This window comes from Phyllobates terribilis, unplaced genomic scaffold (genome assembly GCF_046119375.1).
Source record: "Phyllobates terribilis strain yellow unplaced genomic scaffold, ASM4611937v1 Scaffold_2__4_contigs__length_985480577, whole genome shotgun sequence".
Classification (NCBI taxonomy): domain Eukaryota; kingdom Metazoa; phylum Chordata; class Amphibia; order Anura; family Dendrobatidae; genus Phyllobates; species Phyllobates terribilis.
This window is the reverse complement of record NW_027362762.1, coordinates 104,517,718-104,543,747: the sequence shown is the minus strand read 5'-3', so window position 1 is coordinate 104,543,747 and position 26,030 is coordinate 104,517,718. Positions and strand designations below refer to the sequence as shown.

The following is a 26,030-nucleotide window of genomic DNA, read 5'->3' as shown; positions in this document are numbered from 1 at the left end:
AGCCATATCTGCTCAATGCACGACAATGGCGGCTGATATGCTGGAGTTAGGAATTATATTTCATCCTCTATTATCAGATATGTGGGAAATATGACCCCGTATTTGCGGTGAGAGAACCATGAGTAGAAAACCTGCCTGATAAATGCGTACAGTGGATGATGGGGGTTATATAGAGCCGTCTTACCAGTCTGGATACAGAAGTGACATTGGCGCTTCCCGTTGCCGCGACAATTGGAATCCATAACAATTGCAATGGTGATGATGCATGTGTGTCGTCCCCTGATCATGCTATGGTGACAGATATAGCCAGGGGTCATTTATTATTTTATTATCAGTATCAAGTTAAAAATCCTGATTTCAAAGCTCCAACATAAAGGCATAAAATGAATGGGTACGTGCTCTAAGTAAGGCTACATTCCCAGTATGAGGATTTGGTGAGTTTTTGAGGTTACAGATTTTGCATTTCTGCACCTAAATTAGGTTAGTTGCGTGAACTGAGTTGCAATCTGTTTCAGATCGGTGACATGTCAATTTATCGTGCGAGTACGCTGAGCTTTATGTGCAGATTTTTCCTATAGACTTACTAGATGCGGAAAATCCGCAGGTAAAAAACACAGTTGTATTTTTAGTGCGTTTCTGCAGCAGAAACGGATCAAAAAAGCATGTAATCAACACAGGACTGTATCAATAAAACTGTCAAAGCCAAATACCAGGAAGTATAAAAAAAAAAAAGCAACTACAATTAAAAGATGACGTACCAACAAGAGACATGAATCACAATAAAAATGAATAAAAAAACAACACAGTAACCTAATTTACTTTATAGGTGCAGAAAATCTGCAACATTAAAAACTTACCAAAATCTCCTCATGGGAACATAGCCTTGTGGGGAAAATCGGCAGATAAAACTGAGCGTACTCACAACAGAAATTGAGATGTTGCATAATGAAAAGTTAAAAAAAATCACAGTGGACACGAGATTTCTATAGAGTATGTTCACATGTTGCGTTTGTGCAATGTTTTTTTTCTTCCCCAAAAACCAGATTGGCGGCAGCAAAAACAACGTGTACAATACACATTTTATGCACGGATTTTAATGGGTGAAAAGCGCTGCACAAACGCTGAATTAATTAACATGCTGGATCTTAGTAAAAATACAGCAGGGATCAAAATAAGCTCCAAAAAAACAAACCCACGGTGTGTGCATGAAATTTTAGATATGTCATTGATTATGCTGGAACCGCGCTGCCTGTTTTTATGCACCAAATACATAGAAAAAAATGCCACGTATGAACATACAGTTCTAGCATATTGGGATTTAGGGTAAGACGCAGTGTTTTTTTTTTGCACAGCGAAAATACGCAACATCAAAAACTCATCGTGGGAACTTAACATAAAGCTGCCATACACATTAGATGAAATTGAGCCTACAAATGAACAAGCGTTCATTCCGTAATTAAATGCTGGTCCTCCCCAATACCGCCTGAAAAAGCACCAAGAAAGTGCTTAAAAAAAAAAAAAGGAACATATTCATTTTCATATAAAAACGACAAGGTGTTCACATGTTCAGTCTTTTGAACGTCATTTAACCGCTTCACGTTCCTGTTTGGGTGCCTTTTTGAGCATTTTGTCAGCATTTTTGCCTAAAAATCCCCACTAGTCCTTTCTTCAATGTTTAATGGAGTTAAAAAAAAAAATAAAAAAGATGTTACAAAAAAGCTGGAAAAACCCACCAGCGGTTAAAATAGTTGAAAAAGCGCTCAGGAAACAGCCCAAATAAAGGCTAAGACGTTTCAGGAAACAAAACACATACGTTTCTTGTAGCAACTTCTTGAAAAATTGGGATGGTTTGTCCTCCTTAAAATGTCATGTGGGCAGCACGTGGCTCAGTGGTTATCACTGTATGGTGGCTCAGTGGTTAGCAATGTAGCCTTTCTGTGCTGGGGTCCTGGGTTAAAATCCCACCAACATCTGCAAGGAGTTTGTATCTTCTCCCTGTGTTTGCGTGGGTTTCCTCCGGGTTCTCCAGTTTCCTCCCGCACTCCATAGACATACTGATAGGGAATGTAGATTGTGAGCCCCAATGGGGACAGTGCCCATAATGTCTGTAAAGCGCTGTGGATTTAATGGCGCTATATAAGTGAGTAAAATAAATAAAATTTGCACATACCCGCAGAAAAGATTGCAGTGAAGTGCAGTAAAACAAGACCCAGGTCGATTCCTGTAATCAGGAGGCCACATGCTCAATAAAGCAACTAAATCGCTTTGGCAAAGCCAAAAAATAAGGAAGGTTCAGCACAGCGCCAAAAAGGGAGTAAGAGCTTCACTGAAATAGGCTGCTGGGAAAGAGAGGTTTCCTAAGGTGTAATTCACCTGTGATTTACTGACACATGATAACCCCGCTCTCATGTTACTGGGCAGGTGACCAGTTTTGCTTTACCCTAAATGGCCAACCCAGATTAACCACCTAGTGGGCATAAATGGGGATGCCGTAGCTAAAAATATTGCCCATCAGGTACCATGTAAGGGGGGAGGGGTTCAGGACTATAATAGTAATGGCCTCTCCATAGCATAGACTATTAATATTGGATTGTTGGGGGTCGGTGTCTTCACAATCCTGCCGATCAGATAACTATCTGCAGACCAAGTCCCCGAGGCTACCAAAAGTACAAGGCTCAGCCAGGGAAACCGTGAAATCAGCTTCTGAGATCCAGGAATGTCCAGCTGGATCCAGGACGGTTCGGAGTTATGCATTTGTATTGATGCATATGTTATTTTTTGGAATATGGAGAAGTTTGTACAGATTTTGGCTAATTAAAGGGGTTGTTCACTACTAGACAACCCTCTATTGATTCATGCTGATGACCGAATCATAGGCAATTTATGCAGCACCTTAGAGCATTGAAGGGGTTTTCCGGTGTCCAAAACCTCCTGTCCCCCGGCTGCAGTACCATCCCTGGTCCAATCAGCACTGGACCTGGGGAGTAATATTAAAGAGCATGTCCAACAGTGGAGAGCCCCTTTAACATTATTTTAGAGTTCACATTTATTGCTGCTAATGTGTTGACACCAGTATTCTTGGCTGTGGACAGGTATTATTTGTCTCACACACAGCGTACAAAAAAAAGACAAATATTTTATGACTTTTTTTTTTTTTAAACAAAAACTGCTGCGGGCAAATGTTACATTAAGATCTACAGAGAAATGTAAACTGCACAATGTACAAAGGATTCAAAACGCGGCGTGCTCGGGGTACTGAGCTATTCCCATAGGCCGCTCTACAGGACTTAAAAAATCCAGGAAAAACTATGTGAAAACACTAATGTGAAACATGTCACAAAATAAAAGAAACCAGAGAAAAAGAGTTCATGTTTTTACTTTAAAATACTGAATAAAAAGTAACACATTGTATGATATGGGGCTATTCACAGCAATGTTTATTTTCCTACTGTGGTCCGCTTGATGAACAAAACTCGTTCAAGTGGATGGATTAGATCAGAGGTCCCCAACCTTTTTTGCACCAGGGACCGGCTTTAAGCAAGACCAGTTTTCCATGGCCCGGTGGGGGTGGGGGCAGGGGCGGGGCTTTGGTCATAAGGGGGTGGGGTTATGGAGGGGTGGAGCTGTATGGGGAGGATGCTGGCGGGACCTCGGTGTACAGCGCTGCTAAGTAGCAGCATTGTACATTGAGCGTCAGTGTATACAGCGCTGCTGCTTAGCAGCGCTACACACTGAACACCGGTACCGGGAGCCGCGTCACTGAAGCCAGTCTGCTGCCCCAGCACGCCCCACATAACATGTTCTGCCGGGGGCGTGTCAGTGAGGAGAGCCTGCCGCCCCACCCCGTCAGGAACACACCATGCTGTGCAGGAGGGCCGCGTCACTAAGACCCGCCCCGTGACGTACAACAGGTACCATGCTGTGCTGTGGAGGGCTGCGTCACTAAGACCCGCCCGACGCCCCACCCCGTCCTGCATAATGTTCTCTGCCGGGAGCTGCGAGCTGTCACGGCTATGGCAGAAAACATTATAAATCCACACAGAGCGAGCTCTGACCAGGCGCAGGGCCGCGGAGCTAGCTGTCAGCGGCGCCGCGGACCGGCTGAAAAACCCCAACGGCCCGGTCCTGGTCCGCGGACCGGCGGTTGGGGACCTCTGGATTAGAGGAAGAGGAAAAAAAGATGTGAACACCCCTGTATTACACACGTACCCCCCCTGTATCACATATGTACCATGTATTACACACATACCCCTCTATATTGCACCCTTATACCCTGTATTACATGCGTACCTCCCTGTATTACACACGGATTCCCCTATATTACACACATACCCCTCTATGTTGCACACATATCCCCTATATTACACACGGGCCCCCCAGTATTACACACGGACCCCCCAGTATTACACACATACCCCCCCTGTATTACACACGGACCCCACAGTAATACACATGGATCCCCCTATATTACACACGGACCCCACAGTATTACACATGGTTCCCCCTATATTACACACGGACCCCCCAGTATCACACATGGACCCCATAGTATTACACATGGATCCCCCTATATTACACACGGATCCCACAGTATTACACACGGACCCCTCCTATATTACATACGGACCCCACAGTATTACACATGGATCCCCCTATATTACACACGGACCCCACAGTATTACACACGGACCCCCCAGAATTACACACGGATCCTCCTATATTACACACGGATCCTCCTATATTACACACAGACCCCCCTATATTACACACGGACCCCCCAGTATTACACACGGACCCCCCAGTATTACACACGGACCCCACAGTATTCCACATGTATCCCCCTATATTACACACGGACCCCACAGTATTTCACATGGATCCCCCTATATTGCACACGGACCCCCCAGAATTACACACGGACCCCCCTATATTACACACTGACCCCCCAGTATTACACATGGATCCCCCTATATTACACACGGACCCCACAGTACTACACATGGATCCCCCTATATTACACACGGACCCCACAGTATTACACATGGATCCCCCTATATTACACACGGACCCCCCAGAATTACACACGGACCTCCCAGAATTACACATGGATCTCCCTATATTACACACGGACCACACAGTATTACATATGGATCCCCCTATATTACACACGGACCCCCCAGAATTACACACTGACCCTACAGTATTACACACGGACCCCCCTATATTACACACGGACCCCACACGGACCCCACAGTATTACACATGGATCCCCCTATATTACACACGGACCCCCCAGAATTACACATGGATCTCCCTATATTACACACGGACCCCACAGTATTACATATGGATCCCCCTATATTACACACGGACCCCCCAGAATTACACACGGACCCCCCTATATTACACACTGACCCTACAGTATTACACACGGATCCCCCTATATTACACACGGACTCACCAGTATTACACACGTTCCCCCCTGTATTACACACTGACCCCACAGTAATACACATGGATCCCCCTATATTACACACGGACCCCACAGTATTACACATGGATCCCCCTATATTACACACGGACCCCCCAATATTACTCGGACCCCCCAGTATTACACACAGACCCCCCAGTATTACACACGGACCCCCCAGTATTACACATGGATCCCCCTATATTACACACGGACCCCCCTATATTACTCGGACCCCCCAGTATTACACACAGACCCCACAGTATTACACACGGATCCCCTTATATTACAGACGGACCCTCCAGTATTACACACGGACCCTCCAGTATTACACACGGACCCCAAAGTATTACACATGGATCCCCCTATATTACACACGGACCCCCAGTATTACACACGGACCCCCAAATTACACAAGTATCCCCCTGTATTACACACGTCCCCCCACAGTATTACACACGGACCCCCCAGTATTACACACGGATCCCCCTATATTACACACGGACCCCCCAGTATTACACACGGACCCCCCAGTATTACACACGGACCCCCCAGAATTACACATGGATCTCCCTATATTACACACGGACCCCACAGTATTACATATGGATCCCCCTATATTACACACGGACCCCCCAGAATTACACACGGACCCCCCTATATTACACACTGACCCTATAGTATTACACACGGACCCCCCTATATTACACACGGACCCCACACGGACCCCACAGTATTACACATGGAACCCCCTATATTACACACGGACTCCACAGTATTACACACGGATCCCCCTATATTACACACGGATCCCCCTATATTACACACGGACCCACCAGTATTACACACGTTCCCCCCTGTATTACACACTGACCCCACAGTAATACACATGGATCCCCCTATATTACACACGGACCCCCCAGAATTACACACGGACCCCCCTATATTACTCGGACCCCCCAGTATTACACACGGACCCCCCAGTATTACACATGGATCCCCCTATATTACACACGGACCCCCCAGAATTACACACGGACCCCCCTATATTACTCGGACCCCCCAGTATTACACACGGACCCCCCAGTATTACACATGGATCCCCCTATATTACACACGGACCCCCCAGAATTACACAAGGACCCCCCTATATTACTCGGACCCCCCAGTATTACACACAGACCCCCAGTATTACACACAGACCCCCCAGTATTACACACGGATCCCCCTATATTACACACGGATCCCCCTATATTACACACGTACCCCCCAGTATTACACACGGACCCCCAGTATTACACACGGACCCCCAAATTACACACGTCCCCCCACAGTATTACTCACGGACCCCACAGTATTACACATGGATCCCCCTATATTACACACGGACCCCCCTGTATTACACACGGATCCCCCTGTATTACACACGGACCCCACAGTATTACACACGGACCCCACAGTATTACACACAGACCCCTCTATATTACACACGGACCCCTCAGTATTACACATGGATCCCACTATATTACACACGGACCCCCCAGTATTACACACGGACCCCCTATATTACACAAGGACCCCCCAGTATTACACACGGACCCCCCTATATTACACAAGTATCTCCCTGTATTACACACGGACCCCCCTATATTACACAAGGACCCCCCAGTATTACACACAGACCCCCCTATATTACACAAGTATCTCCCTGTATTACACACGGACCCCCCTATATTACACACGTATCCCCCAGCATTACACACGGACCCCCCTATATTACACACGGACCCCCCTATATTACACACGGACCCCCCTATATTACACACGGACCCCCCTATATTACACATGGACCCCCCTATATTACACACGGACCCCCCTATATTACACATGGACTCCCTATATTACACACGTATCCCCCTGTATTACACACGGATCCCCCCTACATTACACACGTATCCCCCTGTATTAAACACGGACCCCCCCTATATTACACACACGTATCCCCCTATATTACACACACGTATCCCCCTATATTACACACGGACACCCCTATATTATACACGTATCCCCGTATTACACAAGGACCCCCTATATTACACACGTATCCCCCTGCATTACACACGGACCCCCCATTTCTGTCCCTCCTTCCTCTGCCGGCTGTCGGGGCCGCGCCCTGGGTGCTCGTGCTCGCGGTGTCGGGGGCGCGCGGCTCCGGCCTGTCTGCTGGCGGTGATAAGGGTGAAGATGGCGCCGGGCGGATGGAAATCCTAATGACAGTCTCCAGGATCGCTTCTATCTGTACCATGGTAGGTGAGCGGGGCCGGCCGCCGGCTGTGCGGGAGGGCGCTGTGTGCAGGGGCGCAGTGCCGGGGGGCTCCGTGTGCTGCTGCTGCGGGCCGGGGCTCCTGCTCTGCGGTGTGGGGCCGTACGAGAGGCCGGGGATGCAGTGCGGCCTGTGGCTGCCAGGCTGAGTGCTGGGGGAAGTTGTACAGTGTCCTGCCCCGTGCCCGCAGCTGGCACCGCACACAGGTGGAGCTGCAGGTGGCGCTGTACACAGCTGTGCACAGGGGCTGTGGTGCCCGGTGCAGGTGCAGCAGCCTGTACTGCACATGTCCTGTACACACGTCCTTCACTTGTCCTCCTCTGTCAGGTGGGCTCATATGGGGGTCTGCCCATCTCCTAGGGTGGCTAGTAACACCCCATCTGGAAATAAGTTTTGGGACCCTCGCACCGCAGGGACCGAAATCGGAGGCCGGCGTGTAGGGGACCGTTCACACCACGTTTATTTTCTTTATGGGGATTTTGAAGTGAATCTGATTAAAGGTCCTCGTATCAGTGCGGCGCTGATCCGCAGGGGGCGTGGAATGGAAAATTCTGGGATTTTATGAACGACAGCGCGGAGCTCCCATAGAAAAGAGTCTGGGAACGGATGTGACGCAGAATACGTCCCTGAAAGTCCGGCCGTGCACACACAGGTTTGTTTGGAGGCCATCAAAAATTTTTTCAAGTGGTGTGTTTTTTTTTTTTGTTTTTTTTTTGCTTTGTTTTTTTTTTAAATGGAACCTTCTTAAGGACACGTGACATCTTTGGGGAGTTTTTCGTTGCCTAAGGCAGGTTAGAAGTTTTCGAACAGTTGTTTTTTTTCTCTCCCCTGAAACCTTTTTTTGCAGCCTTGTGATTGGACATTGTAAAATTTGGAGCATTTGTCCATCAGGACCCTCTTCCAAGAAGTGATGAGCACCTTTCTTTTTCCCACCCGGCGTTTTTCAAAACCTGAAGTGTAAGAGAAACTTTTGAAAGACTGAAGGTATGACCAGCAAAATGGTTTTACCGTAGTAATAATTAGGAAGAGTCGTTCAAGTGTGTGGTGTTGGTTTTTTTTTGTTTGTTTGTTTTTTTTCAGTGTTATTTTTCGGCAAGCGTTTTTAGGATCTGACCCACTAAAAAATTTTAAAAAATATAAAAAACACAATAAAAAACAAACAGTACCATCAATAATTCCTCATATACAAAAATAACCTCAAAACATCTGAATGAGGCTTAAGGGTACGTGCACACTGAATTTTTTTTTTTTTTTTTTTTTTTTTTAAATGTGCGTGTACCCTTAGGCCTCATTCAGGTGTTTTTAGGTTATTTTTGTATATTAGCAGCGTTCAGATGAATTATTGATGGTACTGTTTGTCTGTTTTTTTTATTTCTATTTCGCAGACCCATTAATGTGAATGGTTGGGTTTGATTCATGGCGCAGATCAAAAATGAAAAATAAAAATATGCCCCCCTGAAGAGCTCCCATAGGCTGTATGTGTTCCATCAGTAAAAAATGGACGTCTGCGTTACCTTGTTCACATAAAGCGATGCACTATGGGTTTTTCCATTCTGGATTTTTCGGGCAGACAATCCACAGTGCAATATAGCAGCAGAAAACTGGACAGGATTTTATCAGCTCTCAATATGCACACGACACTTTAAAATCCTATGAAGAATCCACATGGACAATGATATTGGTTATGGATTGTCAGTCTGCAACGTGACAATTTATACTGCAGATTTTCAACCCAGATTTCCACTTTTGCAATGCATTGGGTAACATCTGTCATAGTCTGCGGCATATCTGCATGGAACTCATGCTGATTTTTCTTATATTTTCGACATGTCCTGGGAGATATACCATCAGGCCATGTTCACACGCAGTGTTGTGGTTTTTTTTTTTTTTTTTTAAAATGCAAATAAGAATCTATTTACAGTACCAGCAAAAGCTGCGAGGTTTCAGAAACCTCCTGCCCACTTTTTTTCTTTTTTCTGACTGAATTTGTGAACTGCAGTGTTTCTGAAATCTGCAGCGTGTCAATTCTTCCAGCGTTTTTGCAGCGTATTTTTACTTTTCAACCATAAAAAGTGCAGCAAACAGTTTTACTCACCAAAAAAATAACTTTATTAAACGCACTATAGACAAATCGCACGCCATCCCCAAAAATAAAAAATAATAATAAAAAAAATGTTGCAAAAGTTGCATTCTGAACTCAGCATTTTTACTGCTAAGAGAGCAGGTTTTGGCTGCAGAAAAAAAGAATGCTGCATGTAAACGTAGTCTTAGGTGTATCCGTGGGTTTCTGGATGAGCAATTCCCTATTCCAAATATGTTTGGTGACGTTCAGCAAAAAATGGATGGAACTTTTTGCTCGTTCCAAAAAATATTTACATTGACCACAAAGTCTGTCCTGAGGGCCATTAAGACCGTTCTCTATGTTTATCCTTAGACCGTGCACAAGTTGTTTCCACAAAAATAGAGCAGAACCATTCACTGGTTACACTTTTATTTGCTATCTAGTTCAGTGACGATATTGATACGTATGTCCGCCATGATTTTCCCATCCTGAGTTTATCATGGAGAATTGGCAATGGTTGAGGGTCCATTCAATCGCAGCTGATTGTGGTAATTGGGATTACAATGCTTTACAGAATCAATCCCGTCCTATGAAAACCTCTGTGCAGGTGTCGGCTGCGGATCTGCATTCTGGTAATGAAAGCCGTGGAGGATGTGGTCAGTAGTAAGTCTGTGGGTGGTCTTCGCTTGTTTCCCTCTACTATGATTTGGGTTGTAGCTTAATTACTACATAAGAAACATTTCTGAAACTTTCCGCTAAACTTTGTACTTTAATTCTTCACCAACTTCCAGATTCCATATTATCAAGGATGGGACACCACTGCAGTCAATCCTTCTGTCTGCAGCAGGGCTCCTAATGTGGGCAATGCTCTGTGAGCTAAATACGTCAGGGAAATCCAGAGACGCTTTGCAGAATGATCACAATTGTGAAAAATAGGAGGTAAATAAATTCAGAATCGCTGAGAAAGTAAACTTGATGCATATGAGGCTTCAAGTGCACAGAGGGCGGTGCGATTTCCAGAGAGTGCACTGATTCAGCTCCTTATTTCTCACCTATTGCCACCCTAATTGGAATGCAGTGACTATAGCAGGGAATAATACAGAGGATTAATCAGGAATCGTGCTGCACTTCATTGCAGTTTCTGATGTTTTTTTGGACAGTGTGCCACATCCCAATACCAGTGCTATATAGGAGATTTTAAGACAGGGATTTAATTGATTTGAAGGTGAAATGCTGCAGATGTTAGCATGGATCGAAACATAATTTCTGTACTGAAATCCACAGCAGATTTTTATAATAGCATCATTTTCTTCATTAGAAATGCCCCTACGGGTATGCTCTCACTGCGTCCTTTTCTGCCATTTTTTTGGGCGGATCTACAACTAAAAATTGCGTACAAAACACTTAACGTGGTATTCCCATCTCCAAGATGCTATCCTAATATGTAGTAGGTGTATTAATATTAGCAAATACCTTCAATTAGAAATGTAGTATAGTTCTCCTGATAAGCCATGTTACTTACCCCATGTGCACGGCACTGCAGTACCTAAGGTATCCATGGTTATGATCACTGATAGAGTGACAGTCAGTTGTTATTGGTCATAACCATGGATACCTAAGCTATGTTGCTTACTCCATGTGCAGGGCAGTTCAGTAGCTTATCAGGAGAACTATATTACATTCCTAATTGGAGGTATTTGCTAATATTATTATTACTATTAATATACACCTACTACATATTGGGATAGGATCTTATAGATGGGAATACCCCTTTTATAAGACTTGCCCGTTTCATTTCTATGGGAATACAACTTGTTCACGTGATCAGTCTTTTGAGCTCTTCAGTTTTTCAAACACCCCAAACATTTACAAGAAATGCCCCTTCCATTGTTCAGTTGTCTTCTGCCAGGAAGATGCTCCATACTGTACAATAGAAGTCATTTGGAAAACCAAAAAAGGCGCACAGGCATCTTTCTGAGCATTTTAAAAGTTTTTTTCCCAAAAGAATTGCTAGCATTTTATCATTGCTTAATGGATTTCAGAAAAAAAGACACCCAAATATTAAGAAGAAAAAAAAGTTTACCAAAAACTCCAGAGGAAAAATGACAAATTGCTAAAATAAATAGACAACTGGAAAAAACAAACAAAAAATTCTGTTAGAAAATGCAGTCTTCCACTTGGAAAAAGTTTTTGACCACTGAAAAAACTCCATGTGAACATGGCCAGAGTGGCTTCACATAGTCTTTTTTTTTTCTCTCTGATGCAAAAAAAGAGTTGTCGGAATGAGGCTTCGGAGGACCTTCTAAGGAGAGTAATTAATAAAATCTGCGGTGTTTTACAGCACCTGCTAAGTGCACAAGATTTTAAGAAACTTCATGCACATACTGCAAAGAATATCTGGAGAAACTGTCCCACGGGAATGAACTGAAAAGATGGCTGGTGGAGAGCCCATCTCTCCTGGCACAGCTTTGCTAAATAGTCAATTTAGTACACCCCGGTGGAGATAGATGGAGAGGTCCTATTTGTGGCGCTCTGTTCAATTCTAGTAGAGTTAAGGGATCACTCATCCAACAGGTGAGGGTCTTGGTGGTCGGACCCCCAATGGGAAAACTGTTTATATCCCCCAAAGGCTACATTCACACGTCAGATTCCATATTATCATCCGTGTAAAATGTTCCCAATTACATTTTTTTTTTTTTTACAAATGGAAAGTATCCATTGTAACGCTACAGTCAGATAGTGCTGTCATAGTGCGGACAAGAACTTTGGAGAAAAAAAAAAAAACAGATGCAGTTTCTGGCGATTAAAGGTGTCAAACCTTTTTGGGGCCTTTTTTTTTTTTTCTTTTAAAACTTAGAAGCATGTCGTTTGGGCTAATAATCATTTTTCCTTTGGGTTCCCTTAAAAATGTTGCACCTTTTTGCCTTTTACAGGCTCTTTGTTTCTCTGCACATTTAACTTTGATGTGGTCTGTGGTCATAATTCTGCTGAGAGGAGCTCAGAAAAAGACACATGAAAGAGTTATAGGCTCATTCAGGCGTCAGTGATTTTTCTTGTACACAGATAATGGCCCAGGTGTTTTTTTTTTCTTCCCATTATTTGGTTAGGGAGTTAGTTTTAGCCTTTTACGTAGAAGTAAAAATAAATAATATATATTTTTTTATAATATATATTTTTTTCCTTGGACCTATAGGTTCACGTTAGTAAGTTTGATCTGTGGCCTGTCTGTATTTCGGTGGAAACCATTTAGCAGCCCCACAGACTTGTATAATAGGTACGAATTCTATCTGTGGAAAAATTTGAAGTCTGATTGAGCACTCACAAGCTCTCTCCTCACTGTCAAAATGAGCTCACTGACAAACTCTCAGTTAATTCATTCTGCAGCCAGCAATAAACCACGCAACACAGAGAGCTGTGTGCAATTTTTTTTAAAGAAATCCAATTGCAAAATGATGTTTAATCCCAAAATCATGCATTTCAGAAACTTTTATGCTTTTCACAAGCTTTATCTTCCCTGGTCTGCACCTGTGCGTTTCTGATCGTGCGCTCAGCAGTCCGTATGGTCCAGTTCTCATAACCGTGTCCTGACCTGTGTGTGAGCTGCGAGCCAGGACTGCCTGGGGAGCGAGCGGTACAAAGGTTGCTGGCAGAGCGCCGCTCGTCTCCTCCGGTGTGTGCTTTCTGCTTCCGGCTGCAGGTGTCACAAGGTGTTCTTGCTTGAAGCTCAGGATCTCTCATTAGTTCTCAATCTCCGGGTCTTTTCCTGCTACTTCCAGAAGAGATGTATTTACAGACAGAACATCCGCTGCGCACTATTGTATCAAACCTCATCCACATTGTGGGGAGAGAACCTACCGCGGACATTGACCAACACTGTGGATTTAGCATGTGTGGCGTGTCAATTAATGCTGCAGATAGTCACCCTGATTTAACCCTTTTTGCAGGGCCCCTTTTTACCCTTCAGTTGTTCTTTCAGTTGGGTGTGTTTTTTTTCATCGTTTCACACTGGAGTTGATGGACTACATATACCGCTCTACCAGTATCGCTGGCACACATCACAGCCTTTACACAAAAAATGATGGGGAAAAAATTAAATGCCCAAGACCGCACAAATGCCAGTTGTGCAAACCTCAGATGAGCCCATGGCTGAATCAATGTGGTGCATTTAGAATTGTCTAAAAACTTTTTGACAGCTATGAACATCAGTAAATTTGGGTTGCTAAGTTTTACACGCTTAAAACCTGTACATTTCATACGCTTACTAATATAGTTCAAGTATGTAATATGCACTGATCTTCAGCTGGGAAGCTCCCACCCATCCCAGGTCCCAGCAGGTTGTCTTCCACTATGTGTCAAACAAATCCTGTTTCGGGCATGAGCGGTGTGTGAAGAGGTCCAGCTGACTGCTCACTTTGATAGCTAAGCCAGCCCCCCTCACTGTCTATGCACTGGTGGTGATGGAGAAGGGGACTTGCTTAGTTGTTAAAATGACTAGTAAGTCCTTCACATACTGGTTAGCTGTGACACCTCTTTAAAAGGAATCTGTCAGCACAGAATGACTGTTCAAACCAAGCACAGGCGCTCAGTGCACCCTTTGCATGACCAAACAATTTAATGCAACTTCCTGCTTGTTTTCCCTCTGTCCGCCCTTCTCTGACTATAAAGTCAGATATGTAAATTAAATCAGAGTGGGGAGGGGGACAGAAGGAAAATAAGTAGGTGGGAAGGTGCACTTCAAGGTTTGGCCACACCAAGGGTGCACCAAGCACCTTTGCTTGGTTTGCACAGTCACTCTGTGCACACAGACTCTCTTTAAGCTCCTGCCTGTCCCTCTTTCCATGCATCATTTATAATACCGGTGACCGAATAACAAAGGATACTTTGGCTCCATCAAGCATCAGAGCTCCAGGTAAAATGGGCCAATCCTCAGCTACCTATAGCTGCACCCCTGATATCTCGGGCTTAGTATTTTCTTCATTTGTTAGTTAAGAGAAAATATCTGCATAAAAAGCCTTTACCTGTAAATGTGTAGCCGCTGCATCTACTTCTTTCTATCTTTATTAGACCAGATAATATAAAAATTGTCCAGGATTAGGAAAAGGTGTTTTTTTTTTTTTTTTTTTTCCTCCTCAAAATATCAACCCTGTATATGGTAATGAAAAGATTTGCAGTACGCTGGTCCAGCAGCCCATTCAGTAGTCTGTATCTGGCAGGGCAGTGGTCTGCCAGCCTACCCCTGACTGCTGGCGCACGCATGGTCTACTAGCCATGGACTACCATAGTGGGCACCAGGCCAGGGTCCTGCAAATCTTTTTGCTCAGTTCTAGCAATGATCGAGAGTAGGGCTCTGATCACCTCCATGCTTAGTTTTTGGAGGGCTGTTTGTTAGGTGGTATATGTCAAAGCCATTCCCCTATCATGTCCACACACTCTGAGGCACCTAGCATACTCCAAGTGCATCATTTTGGCATAATCTGGACCAATCTCTGCATATATATATATTTTTTCATGTAATCTGCTGCCCTTTCCCATGCAGTTGGGCTCATGTCAGTGGCTGTTGTATTTGTATAAAGGGGCATTTGTGGGAGGAGTGTCAGGGGTTAACTCTCAACCTTTACCTCTCATAGAAAATGAGATGTGAACAGGCTCGATGGGAGCCGCACTAACTCGAGGGGGGTAGGAATCCTTGTGGTTGATGCGTTCATCATGGTTCTAGGCTGGGTCCATGTTTGGTCCCATGTAGTTACAGAGAACGAGTTTTCCATGTAATTTTGGGAGTGCAATGTATTTCACTGCTGTATTGCACTAAAAATGACCCATGCAATTTATAGTTAAAATGTGAGAAAGTATTCTCCATCTGTACCTGTCCAAGAAGGGAAATGCTATATGTTTGTCTCAATGTAAGCCATAGGAAGCTTTACTGTTCATGTAGCATGGCCCATAAATTAGGTAGAAAGTAATGCCGCCCCTCAGCCATGGTGCATACAGTACCAGCTCATATCAGAGATTGTCTGCCTTCTCTTTCCGTAGGTGTCGGGTACCTTGTCATCCAGGCTTTATGGCTCGCCCTTTCTTGCACTTGCTTCACCTCCCCAGGTCAGCATTTTCTTGGCCAAGTCGTCTGCTGTTTTGCAATGCAAAGCAGATGGGGATATGGCCGTGAGTGTTTGACCTCTGTACTGAGAGAATGGCTCCGGGGGAGGGGGTCCGTCTGGGGTTCTGGCTTCTCACCTGATTGTATACCCATAGTACATGGTAGTCAGCAAGAAATAACCTTGTATTAAGTTGCAACGTGTGTTATAATTCACAGCTGCATTCACAATTCTGCTTTTGGAACCAAGCTAACTATAGCTGAGCCTCCATGGTGCAGAAAGAGGGCAAGAATCGGGCGTAAAGCTGCGGAAATGCCATTTACTGAGTGAGAAGCAGGGGATTCTGGGATCTGACATCAGCTGCTTGCAGAATTCTGAGCGCAGCTGTGGGTGGAAATTGACTATAATATGGGATGTTGCCCCGGATGAGTATAATGTAGGTATAGTAAGGCATTTGCCAGTTTTTTCAGAGATTGCGAGCAAGTGGCTTAAAGACTCTGTCACACTAACATGTATCACCTATCCACAATGAAATAATGATCCCGATGTAACTGGGAGTCAGACATGCACTACTGCACCCGTACCAGTGAGCGCACAACAGCCATCCATTCCCAAAGGACTCTTAAGACCCCCATTTTTTTAATTAAAGCCCCCTCCCTTTCCTACTGTATTCACCTCCTCTTTAGATAGGTGATAACATTATTTAAAGGGGATCTATTTCTAGCTTATGTCTGAACCCCCCCCCCCACAAAATGGGATTTGGGCTTATGTACCGACGGGGCCATAGACTAACGGTGCTGGCAGAGCGAACGTTTTCTCTGCGGTGCATCATTTTCAGGCGTGTACGCCTTCTGGAGACGACCAGTCGGACGTACTAGACTGCATCCGAATGTCCTCTAGTAGGGGTATACGCCTGAAAATGATGCACTGCAGAGCGCACATTCACTCTCCTGGCACCATTAAAGTCTATGGGACTGTCGGTTCATACGTCCGATTCCCATTTTGCAGGGGGTTCAGACGTAAGCCCCAACGGGACCACTGAACGGGTGCTGGAACACAACGTGGAGGCGTCCTTAGCCCTTTCCCGACATTTGCTGTACATGTACGGTGCAAATCGGAAGTGGGTGCATGGAGCGAGCGCACGGGCTGAGCCCACCCTATACCTGGCAGATAATGGCTGCGTGTCACTGCGGGGGTCTGCTTCCATCAGCCTCCTGCTGTCCCGAGCCTGGCCATGGACACTACAGGAACTCTAGAACCTAGAAAATGACATTATATTAGGGAATAAAATGTGATCAGCCAGAGCTCAGTAATGAAGCCGCGTTCACACTTGGCCGGTTACACAGTACAAATTTGCCATTAAGACCAGCATGCGGGTGTTATGTCCTTGGTTACACGGTGGGGTTTCCACTGCAGAGCTGGGGGGTCTTGCCGTTCTGCGTGCACGTTAGTCACCCAGGAGCTAGTACAGGGGTCTGTCAGGCTGTGTGGGAAGCATTGATTGTTGGTGGTGCTCGCGTGCGCTGCTGTCACACATAATGACTGCGCGGCTCCTGACTGAAGTAGGGCACGGGTGACGGTCCCGAAGCCTCTCACTCTGACTAATGCAGATGGCATCAGTGGAGTCATTTGTGCCAGCAGAATAACGATTGCACATCTTGCTGCTCAGCTGGTGGGCACTGTCCCCGCGGACGGATCATTTTAGTTTCTTGTGTTGTGATGTCAGTTATTAGGGTGAGCGCCGGGTATTGTAGAGGGTTTATTACGCAGATCTCTGCAGGATACACAATCACCAGGCTCATGTCCCCCGCAGGAGACTCTGCTGCTGCAATCATCAGGAAGCCTCTAGATCAAACACTGACAATCTATGGAGGGGTAATATCAGCAAAAGACAAATGCAGAGCGCACAGGCCTTATTACAGACCCCAGAGGAAGCTCCGCCGCGCTCTTCCTCCAAGTCATATGGAGGCTTCTCAGAAATTCATCTAGAACATGTGAAAAGAATGTCACGTTCCATCGTATATCCTCATTACAATGGAGTATTGCACCGTGCACACGGAGAGCCCGGGGTCTTGTAATCTATATAACCACAGGGACTCTCTATGATTGAGGCCATATTGTAAGTAGGGGGAATGTAAAGCACCACTCCAGCGCTTTTGGTTTTATTTCAGAGCTGGAGTAGTGCCACTAATGTAGAGTCCTTAGTATTATATTTACAGGCAATTGCTGCCCTGGTCCCAATTCGCTATCTCGGTGTAAGTCTTGAGAGTCCCGGCCCTCGTCCAACAAACACCGGAGAGATCCAGCAGGTCACAGTAAAAGACAACTGGAGTGGCGCCGATACAAGATAAAGGCCACGGCACCACTATCAGTATTCGGTCAGTATTTTTTTCTCAGGCGTGGGAGTCAAAACCAGGAGAGGAACAATCAGAGAAAAGGTATAATAGAAACAAGTCACCAATTCTGCATTTATCACCCACTCCTGGTTTTGGCTCCCACTCCTGAGGAAAAATACTGACTGAACACTGATAGTGGGGTCACGACTGCTGCTGGTAAGTATGAGACTAGGGACAGGGAACTTGCATTAGTGACACAACTCCAGTGCTTAAATAGGAAAAAAACGCAGCAGTGGTGCTTTAAGCTACACTCCAGATTTTTTTCTCTTTCACAGTATTATTAATTTTGCCTTTTAATTGCAACTTTCTAAATGGATTTTTTTTCATTTTTTTTTTTAAAAGACTTATTTTGCTTTTCCAGTGTCTATAAGGCCATGTTCTTATGGTGACTTTGACACTGCCCATTTCTGCACCCATTATGTAAATGAGGTTACTTGTATTTTTTTCTTTGCGTTTTATTGTGTACGTTTTTTTTAACATGTGTTTTTTGTCTCTTGTTGATGTCATGCTTTAAATCTGCTTTTGTTTTTGATACTGAGGTGCGGATTAGATACGTTTTTGATGGATTTCCCTCCCACAACCGCATGTGCATTCTTTTTACCTGTGGATTTTCCACATCTAATGTAAGTCTATGGGAGAAACCTGCAAATAAAACTCTCTTATCCACAAGAGAAATTGACATGTTGCGGATGTGAAACACGCATCGCAAGTTAGTTTACACGGAGTTAAAAAAAAAAAAAAAAAAAAAAAAAAAAAAAATCCCAGTGGGTGCAAGATTTCTATAAATCCTGTCCACTTTGCTGGAACTGTAAGACTCTGCATTTTTTGATGCTCAGTCCGGATCCTCTCACCTAGCCAAATCAGTTCTCATACTTTGCACTGACGAGGGGCAATACCCCAAAACACTGTCTGAAAATTGAGATTCTGATTTGGCTTTTATCCTAAGTCATATTGCACGACTCATTAAAGGGTTGATTGTGACTGTTAGGATTGCTGCTTCCAATAGGTGGCGCTATAGAGTTCAAGTCCTCTTTTTCTCTTTAGAGAATATTGCATATTTGATGCAGCAAAAACTCATGGAAATGTAGCCTAAGGCCATGTTCACACCATCAGTATTTGGTGAGTTTTTTATATCAGTATTTTCAAGCCAAAACCAGGAGTGGGTGATAAATACAGAAGTGGTGACGTGTTTCTATTCTACTTTTCATCTGATTGTTCCAATCCTGATTTTGGCTTACAAATACTGTTGTAAAATACTGACCAAATACTGAGCGTGTTCATGTGGCCAAAAGTGATTTATCTAGCTTCATGCTCTGCAAAAATGTTACAGAACAGAGTTCCTGGTTCTGCCCTCCTTCCTTCTGTATTTAAGCCTCATTCAGATCTAGGTGATTTTTCTCTTATGCAAAAAGTGGTCGGAGTTTCACCAGTGCTTTGGATCAGACTGTCATCACTTTGGTCAGTGTCAGTTTTTATAATCAGTTTCATCAGTTTTTCTTGGATGATAAAAAAACAAACTGAGGTAGGTTTCTCAGCCTTCTCCTATCAAACACTTTGTGAAAACAACTTGTAACAGCCCGAGCTTCACCAATCTCCATGTTTTACACTGTGGTTCCAAAATTGTGACCTCCGGAACTTTTATATTTTTTTAGTTTGGGTTGTTTGGCAGGTAATTTTTTTTTTGTTTAAATGTGTTTTAATAAATAAACAAGAAACCCTTAACTCAAAGTCCATTTACACTGCACCATTGTCATTCCTAGAAAGGCTAATTTTCCAGTAATTGTGTGGTCTAATAAGGCTGCCAATCCATCAATGCACCAGCAAAGCACTCGCCTGAAATGATCTTTTGTCCTGCACAAAAGATCATTGTTCTCTCCAGCACATCATCCTGTGTAAACAGGCCTCGTGCTGCTGAGAACAATGGCTGCCTATGTACACTGAACGATCTATCTGAAGTGCAGTCGGTCTGTGTGATCAGACTATGAACGAGGGGCGGTGTAAACGAACCTTCCTGCTGCAGAGATGACGGCAGAGTCGGCCAAGCACTGTCTCAGCGGGTGACTGCTGTGGTCCCTTATCGGACGATCACTCGATTTGTCTATTGAGAAGGGCCAGGAAGTAGAGACTAGCGGGAATCTTAAGATCAGGAAGATGGGAATTTTGGCCATTCTGGTTCTTTCTATAAGTAAGAAAAAAAAATGTGGACATCCCCTTGTAAGATATCTGGGGTGTAAGCGCTGCCCCCAACAGCTGCACGTAGACCTAGCTGGTATTACTGCCGACTGATTGACAGATCTAAGGGAATAAAGGGAAAGGAGATATAGATAGATATATTAGTTTACTCCCAGTTTTTTCATGTTGCCATGATGACGGCACACACATCTGCATGTTCACTAAAATCTCTTAATAGACATTTCTGGGTCTCGGCAAGATTAAATCCCTGTCAAGATTAAAAAAAGGAAACGGACCCTTTTTTTTTTTTTTTTTATGCTGGTTAATCCCATGAGCTTGAGTTGAATCATAACCATGGAAGCTGTCAGCATATACTGTATATAACCCAGGCCCATCAACACTTGCACATATAATCGGCCTCTGCCCCATCCGTCCCTGGGAGACCACCTGCTCCGGGGGCATTCTCCAATACAATGGGAATTTCTCTATCATTGTACGTCTAGTTTCTGTGGTGCTGGGTTTTGTGTTTTTCTCCTTATCTGTGGTAGGAAAAGTGCTGCATAAAATGTGTTTTTGATGTGTTTACCACGTGGCTTTTTTTTTTTCCCATTCAATTTGCTTATTTACAAGCACACATGAGCTTTGTTTGTTTTTTTTCAGCTTTTTTTTTTTTGTCATATAGGGAAGCCTACAAGAAAAAACATTAATGAAAAAACCCTCCACAAACATGGGGCCTGTATGCTTTATGCAGCCCCTGCCATCTGCAGTCTTGGGACACATCCATAGGACAGCAGAGACGGCCGAAGGAGGAGCGCGTCGGCACCTCTTAATGAGATCACGCCAGAGCACATGGGTCAGAGCGGAAGCGGCTCTCTCCTGCGCTGCTGTATTGCTGGTGGTATGTGACTATGGCGTGTAGGAATTTTATTTTATTTTTTTTAATCCCTTTCCGACATTTACCGCACATGCATGGTGCAGCGGGAGGTGACTGGCTGTAAACCGACCGTGCATGTATGGTGCCGGTCACAAGCGGAGCTGACCCCATCATCAGTGGGTGTTGGCTGTATATCATAGCTGGCCCCTGCTGCAACGGCCATGATCTGTATTGGTACCGTTTCCGGCCATTCAAAACCTTAGATACCGCTGTCACGTGACCGCAGTATTTAGATGGTTATTTGGGGGAGTCGCCTCCCTCTTTAAACCTATCGACACCCCACAATCACAGTCGGGCCATGGCCTTCAGGTCAGCAATCTGTGGTGGCCTGTAAGACCCTGCAATAATCCTAGTAGGGGGAGAGATGGAGGTGGGGGGGGGGGGGGGGGACTAAAAAAAAAAAAAAAAAAGTAAAGTTATGGAAAAATATTTCACCACTAAAAATGCTGTTTTATATAAAAGCGAGAGTAAGCAGCAACAAAAAAAAAAGTATGCAGGTTTGGTATCATCACAACCCAACATATAGAAAGAACTGTACCATATTCCAGATGAAGAACATCATAAAAAGCGCAAAAAAAGTTGCTTTTTCATTACACACAAAATGGAATAAAAAGGGATCAAAAGGTATAATAATAATAATAATAATAATAAAAAAAAACAGCATTATTGAAAATTTCATCAAGGGATGCGGCCCGTCAATTTTTTTTTTCACGTGCTGCCCATTTACCGGCCAAGTTTGTGACCCCTGATCTATAATATACTGCGACTGCAAAACAAAATCCAACAGCTATACAAAAAAGTGAAAAAAAAAACAAATGTACAGTTTGTACTGCATTCAATATTATCCTACAAACAATAGACCAGAGCTTTTTTGCGAAAAAAGCAGTGTGAAACCATAGTTATATTTCCAACAGTGGCCTCAGTGTAAAAAGCAGGAGACGGCTCCTAAACGAGCAGTATGCAGATGCTACCAGCCAGGCGGAGGCCAAAACCCCGCTCACTGGCCACTCTCGTTACTAATGGGAAAGGAGGTTTATGCCTCGAGCTTTTCCATGCGTAACTGTTTATTATTTTACTCACTTATATAGCGCCATTATTCTCACAGCACTTTACAGGCATTATCAGCACTGTCCCCATTGGGGCTCACAATCTACATACCCTATCAGTCTTTAGAGTGTGGGAGGAAACCGGAGAACCCGGAGGAAACCCACGCAAACACGAAGAGAACATACAAACTCCTTGCAGATGTTGTCCTTGGTGGGATTTGTTCCCAGGACCCCAGCGTTATAATAACCATGCTAACCACTGAGCCACCCTGCTTCCTGTTCTACCCGTTGCTCTATGGCAGGGGTCTCAAACACTCGGCCCGCAGGCACTATAGACCCCTTGACGATCGCGGCCCGGTCCAGGAGCCGCGGACATCAGAAGCCAGAAGCTGAAGTCTGCGTCCCAGCGCAGCGGTGTATGACGTCACTGCCATGCGCAGATGTCAGCGGCTGGCATTGGTATTGCTGTGCAGAGAGCCGGTCTCTGCGCGGCAATACACGGAAATGAAGAGCAGCTCCTGGACCGGGCTACGATCAGGGTCCATGGTGCCTGCGGGCCACAGGTGCAGAAAGGACGCAAAGGGAACGGAGGACAGGTGAGAAGAATCTATTATTTTTTATTTATTTATTTATTTTTTTCTCTCCTCTTATGTGTATTTGAAGAACGGCACAGGGAACATAGCTGCAATATGGGGACCTGGATGGGGACATAGCTGCAATATGGGGACCTGGCTGGGGACATAGCTGCAATATGGGGACCTGGCTGGGGACATAGCTGCAATATGGGGACCTGGCTGGGGACATAGCTGCAATATGGTGACCAGTTCAAAAGGTGTATAGAAAAAAAAAATGGTGTCACTTTGTCATGCAAAGAATGCGACCCCCCCCCCCCCCCTATATGGGCCGCACACGGAAAAACATTTACCTAGCTGAGTTTGAGACCCCTGCTCTATGGCATGTTGTGTTTTCTAATTAATAACCAGCCAAAGTGAATCCTTACTTTCCTTCAATAGTGAATTACTGGGTCTACCGCTTGCAATATGAGGATTTTCAGTGTGGGTAATTACGTTTTTTTTCTGCAGCCTTTATATAAGGGGCATCGGTCATGCGATCATGCTGCCCTGTATGAATCACAGCCGGCACATTATTCTATTAATAATAGACCATAGCTGGAGAACAGATTAGGCCGGTGCCGCCCCGAGCCGGCTCTTCCCAGCGCTGCTAGAGCTGATAAGTCTCTCCCTCGTGTGTAGGGAGAAATCCATCAATCAGCAGCTGTGGCGCTAATGGGAGAGGGCAGTGCCGGACTTGTCTCATCCCGGTCTATGGTCCTCGGCCCATTCTTCAAAGTGCGCCCGTCTCTGATTCAGGTTGCCGTGGTTTGGGCAGCGTGGATCGCCCGACAGGTCCCCTTAAATGTGTTTTGTAGTGCAGATACTCCGCACAGTGGGCAGTAGATTTTTATCATATTCACATTACTTGGATTATTATAGCGGATTTTCTGCACAGATAACCACAGCATTTATGCTACGTGAGAACAAGGCCTTACACTGCACAAGTCCTTATATTGCTGGCTGTATCTCTGATCCTACCCGCAGTTGTATCGCGTATATTGCTTTGATAAATGTGCAGGATACACTCGGCGTAGTCATTTTCTCGCTCTCGTGAGACTCCATTACATCGGTGGTTGCCTTGGCTTTGCCCCAATTAGTGGCCTGGGACTTTCACCTAATTAGTTGAGAGCACATATGTCTTTGTGGCGGCACTCCCTGTGCTTTTGGCTTTTTCTTTTGATGTAATTGTCTTTTCTCGTGAACATTTTTAACTAGTTCATTCTAGACCGTGCCTGGAAAGACCAGTAATTCAGACTCTCTGGTAAACCCCAAGGGGGATATAAGGGTCCGGATCCGACCTCCTATTTTATCCCTCGTCTATTGCTATTTGTATGATGGCCGTTCAGTCAGTGGAAACTGCTGGCAATCACTTGTCACATTGCCTTTAACAGCAGATCCAGCGGCCCTAGTTCCCCTATACCACCCCATGTAAATATAGCAACTCTCCCTGTATTGTATCATGCTCCTTTATGTGGCGATTGCAAAATTAATACAAAATTCACTTTGAAGCTGCACTTCTGCTATGCAAATTAATGGCGGACTAGTCTGGGGGGTGTTGGTTACTCCGGAATAATTATCCCTCTAATCATGTTAGTACTCCTCTGGAAGGGGTGAGCGACATGATTTGCAAGAGCGCAATCACTACTGGCTCATAGCAAATATTGCGCATGTGTGCAATGCTCTGCCTCCCTGGGGGTGTGCAGTGAAGCTGGGGGGACGCTCCCATGCATCATCGGGCACTACATGTACGCAGGGAGGCCACAGTGACCTCAGATTTGGACAGCCGCATTCACCGGCTGAAAACATCAATGGAAATGTAGCCATCATTGGTGGCATATGGGGACTGATAGACTGGCCTTACGTGTGTGACCGGTAAATGTGGAACTCCTCCGTGGCTGTCAGTTTGGCATCACTGCTGCCTCCCTGGGCAAGCACAGTGCACCGATAATGCTGGGAACGCACATCCGGCTCCATTGTGAACTGCCAGGGAGGGAGAACAATCTTGCGCATGCAAAGAACCGGTGGTGATGTCAAACTTACAAATCATGTCGCTCATGACCATGGGTTGAGCTTGCATCATTTTAAAGGGAGGATTAGTTTGGGGTAATCTGTCCCTTCCCAACTAGTCCACCACCGATTTTAATAGTACGAGCTCAGGTTTAACGTTAACTTTTATATTCTGCAATCTCTAAGCCACATAATCGGGCTCGTTAGAGTGCAGGGAGAGGAGGTATATACAGTGGGTACGGAAAGTATTCAGACCCCTTTAAATTTTTCACTCTTTGTTTCATTGCAGCCATTTGGTAAATTCTAAAAAGTTATTTTTTTTTCACTAAAGTACACTCTGCACCCCATCTTGACTGAAAAAAAACAGAAATGTAGAAATGTTTGCAAATTTATTAAAAAATAAAAACTGAAATTTCTCATGGTCATAAGTATTCAGACCCTTTGTACAGTATTGAGTAGAAGCCCCCTTTTGAGCTAGTAGAGCCATGAGTCTTCTTGGGAATGATGCAACAAGTTTTTCACACCTGGATTTGGGGATCCTCTGCCATTCTTCCTTGCAGATCCTCTCCAGTTCCGTCAGGTTGGATGGTGAACATTGGTGGACAGCCATTTTCAGGTCTCTCCAGAGATGCTGAATTGGGTTTAGGTCAGGGCTCTGGCTGGGCCAGTCAAGAATGGTCACAGAGTTGTTGTGAAGCCACTCCTTTGTTATTTTAGCTGTGTGCTTAGGGTCATTGTCTTGTTGGAAGGTGAACCTTTGGCCAAATCTGAGGTCCAGAGCACTCTGGAAGAGGTTTTTATCCAGGATATCTCTGTACTTGGCCGCATTCATGTTTCCTTCAATTGCAATCATTCATCCTGTCCCTGCAGCTGAAAAACACCCCCAAAGCATGATGCTGCCACCACCATGTTTC

At 44.8% G+C, this 26,030-nt stretch overlaps 1 protein-coding gene across 1 annotated transcript in view; it reads left to right on the top strand.

Annotated features, from left to right (window-relative positions):
* The first annotated feature begins 7,624 nt into the window (after window positions 1-7,624).
* USP12 (ubiquitin specific peptidase 12) overlaps window positions 7,625-26,030 on the top strand; it is a 55,445-nt gene continuing 37,039 nt past the window's right edge. Inside the window, exon 1 of the mRNA XM_073662466.1 lies at window positions 7,625-7,776. Coding sequence (XP_073518567.1) covers window positions 7,729-7,776 — 48 coding nt within the window. The 5' untranslated portion in view covers window positions 7,625-7,728. The remainder of the gene's footprint in view (window positions 7,777-26,030) is intronic.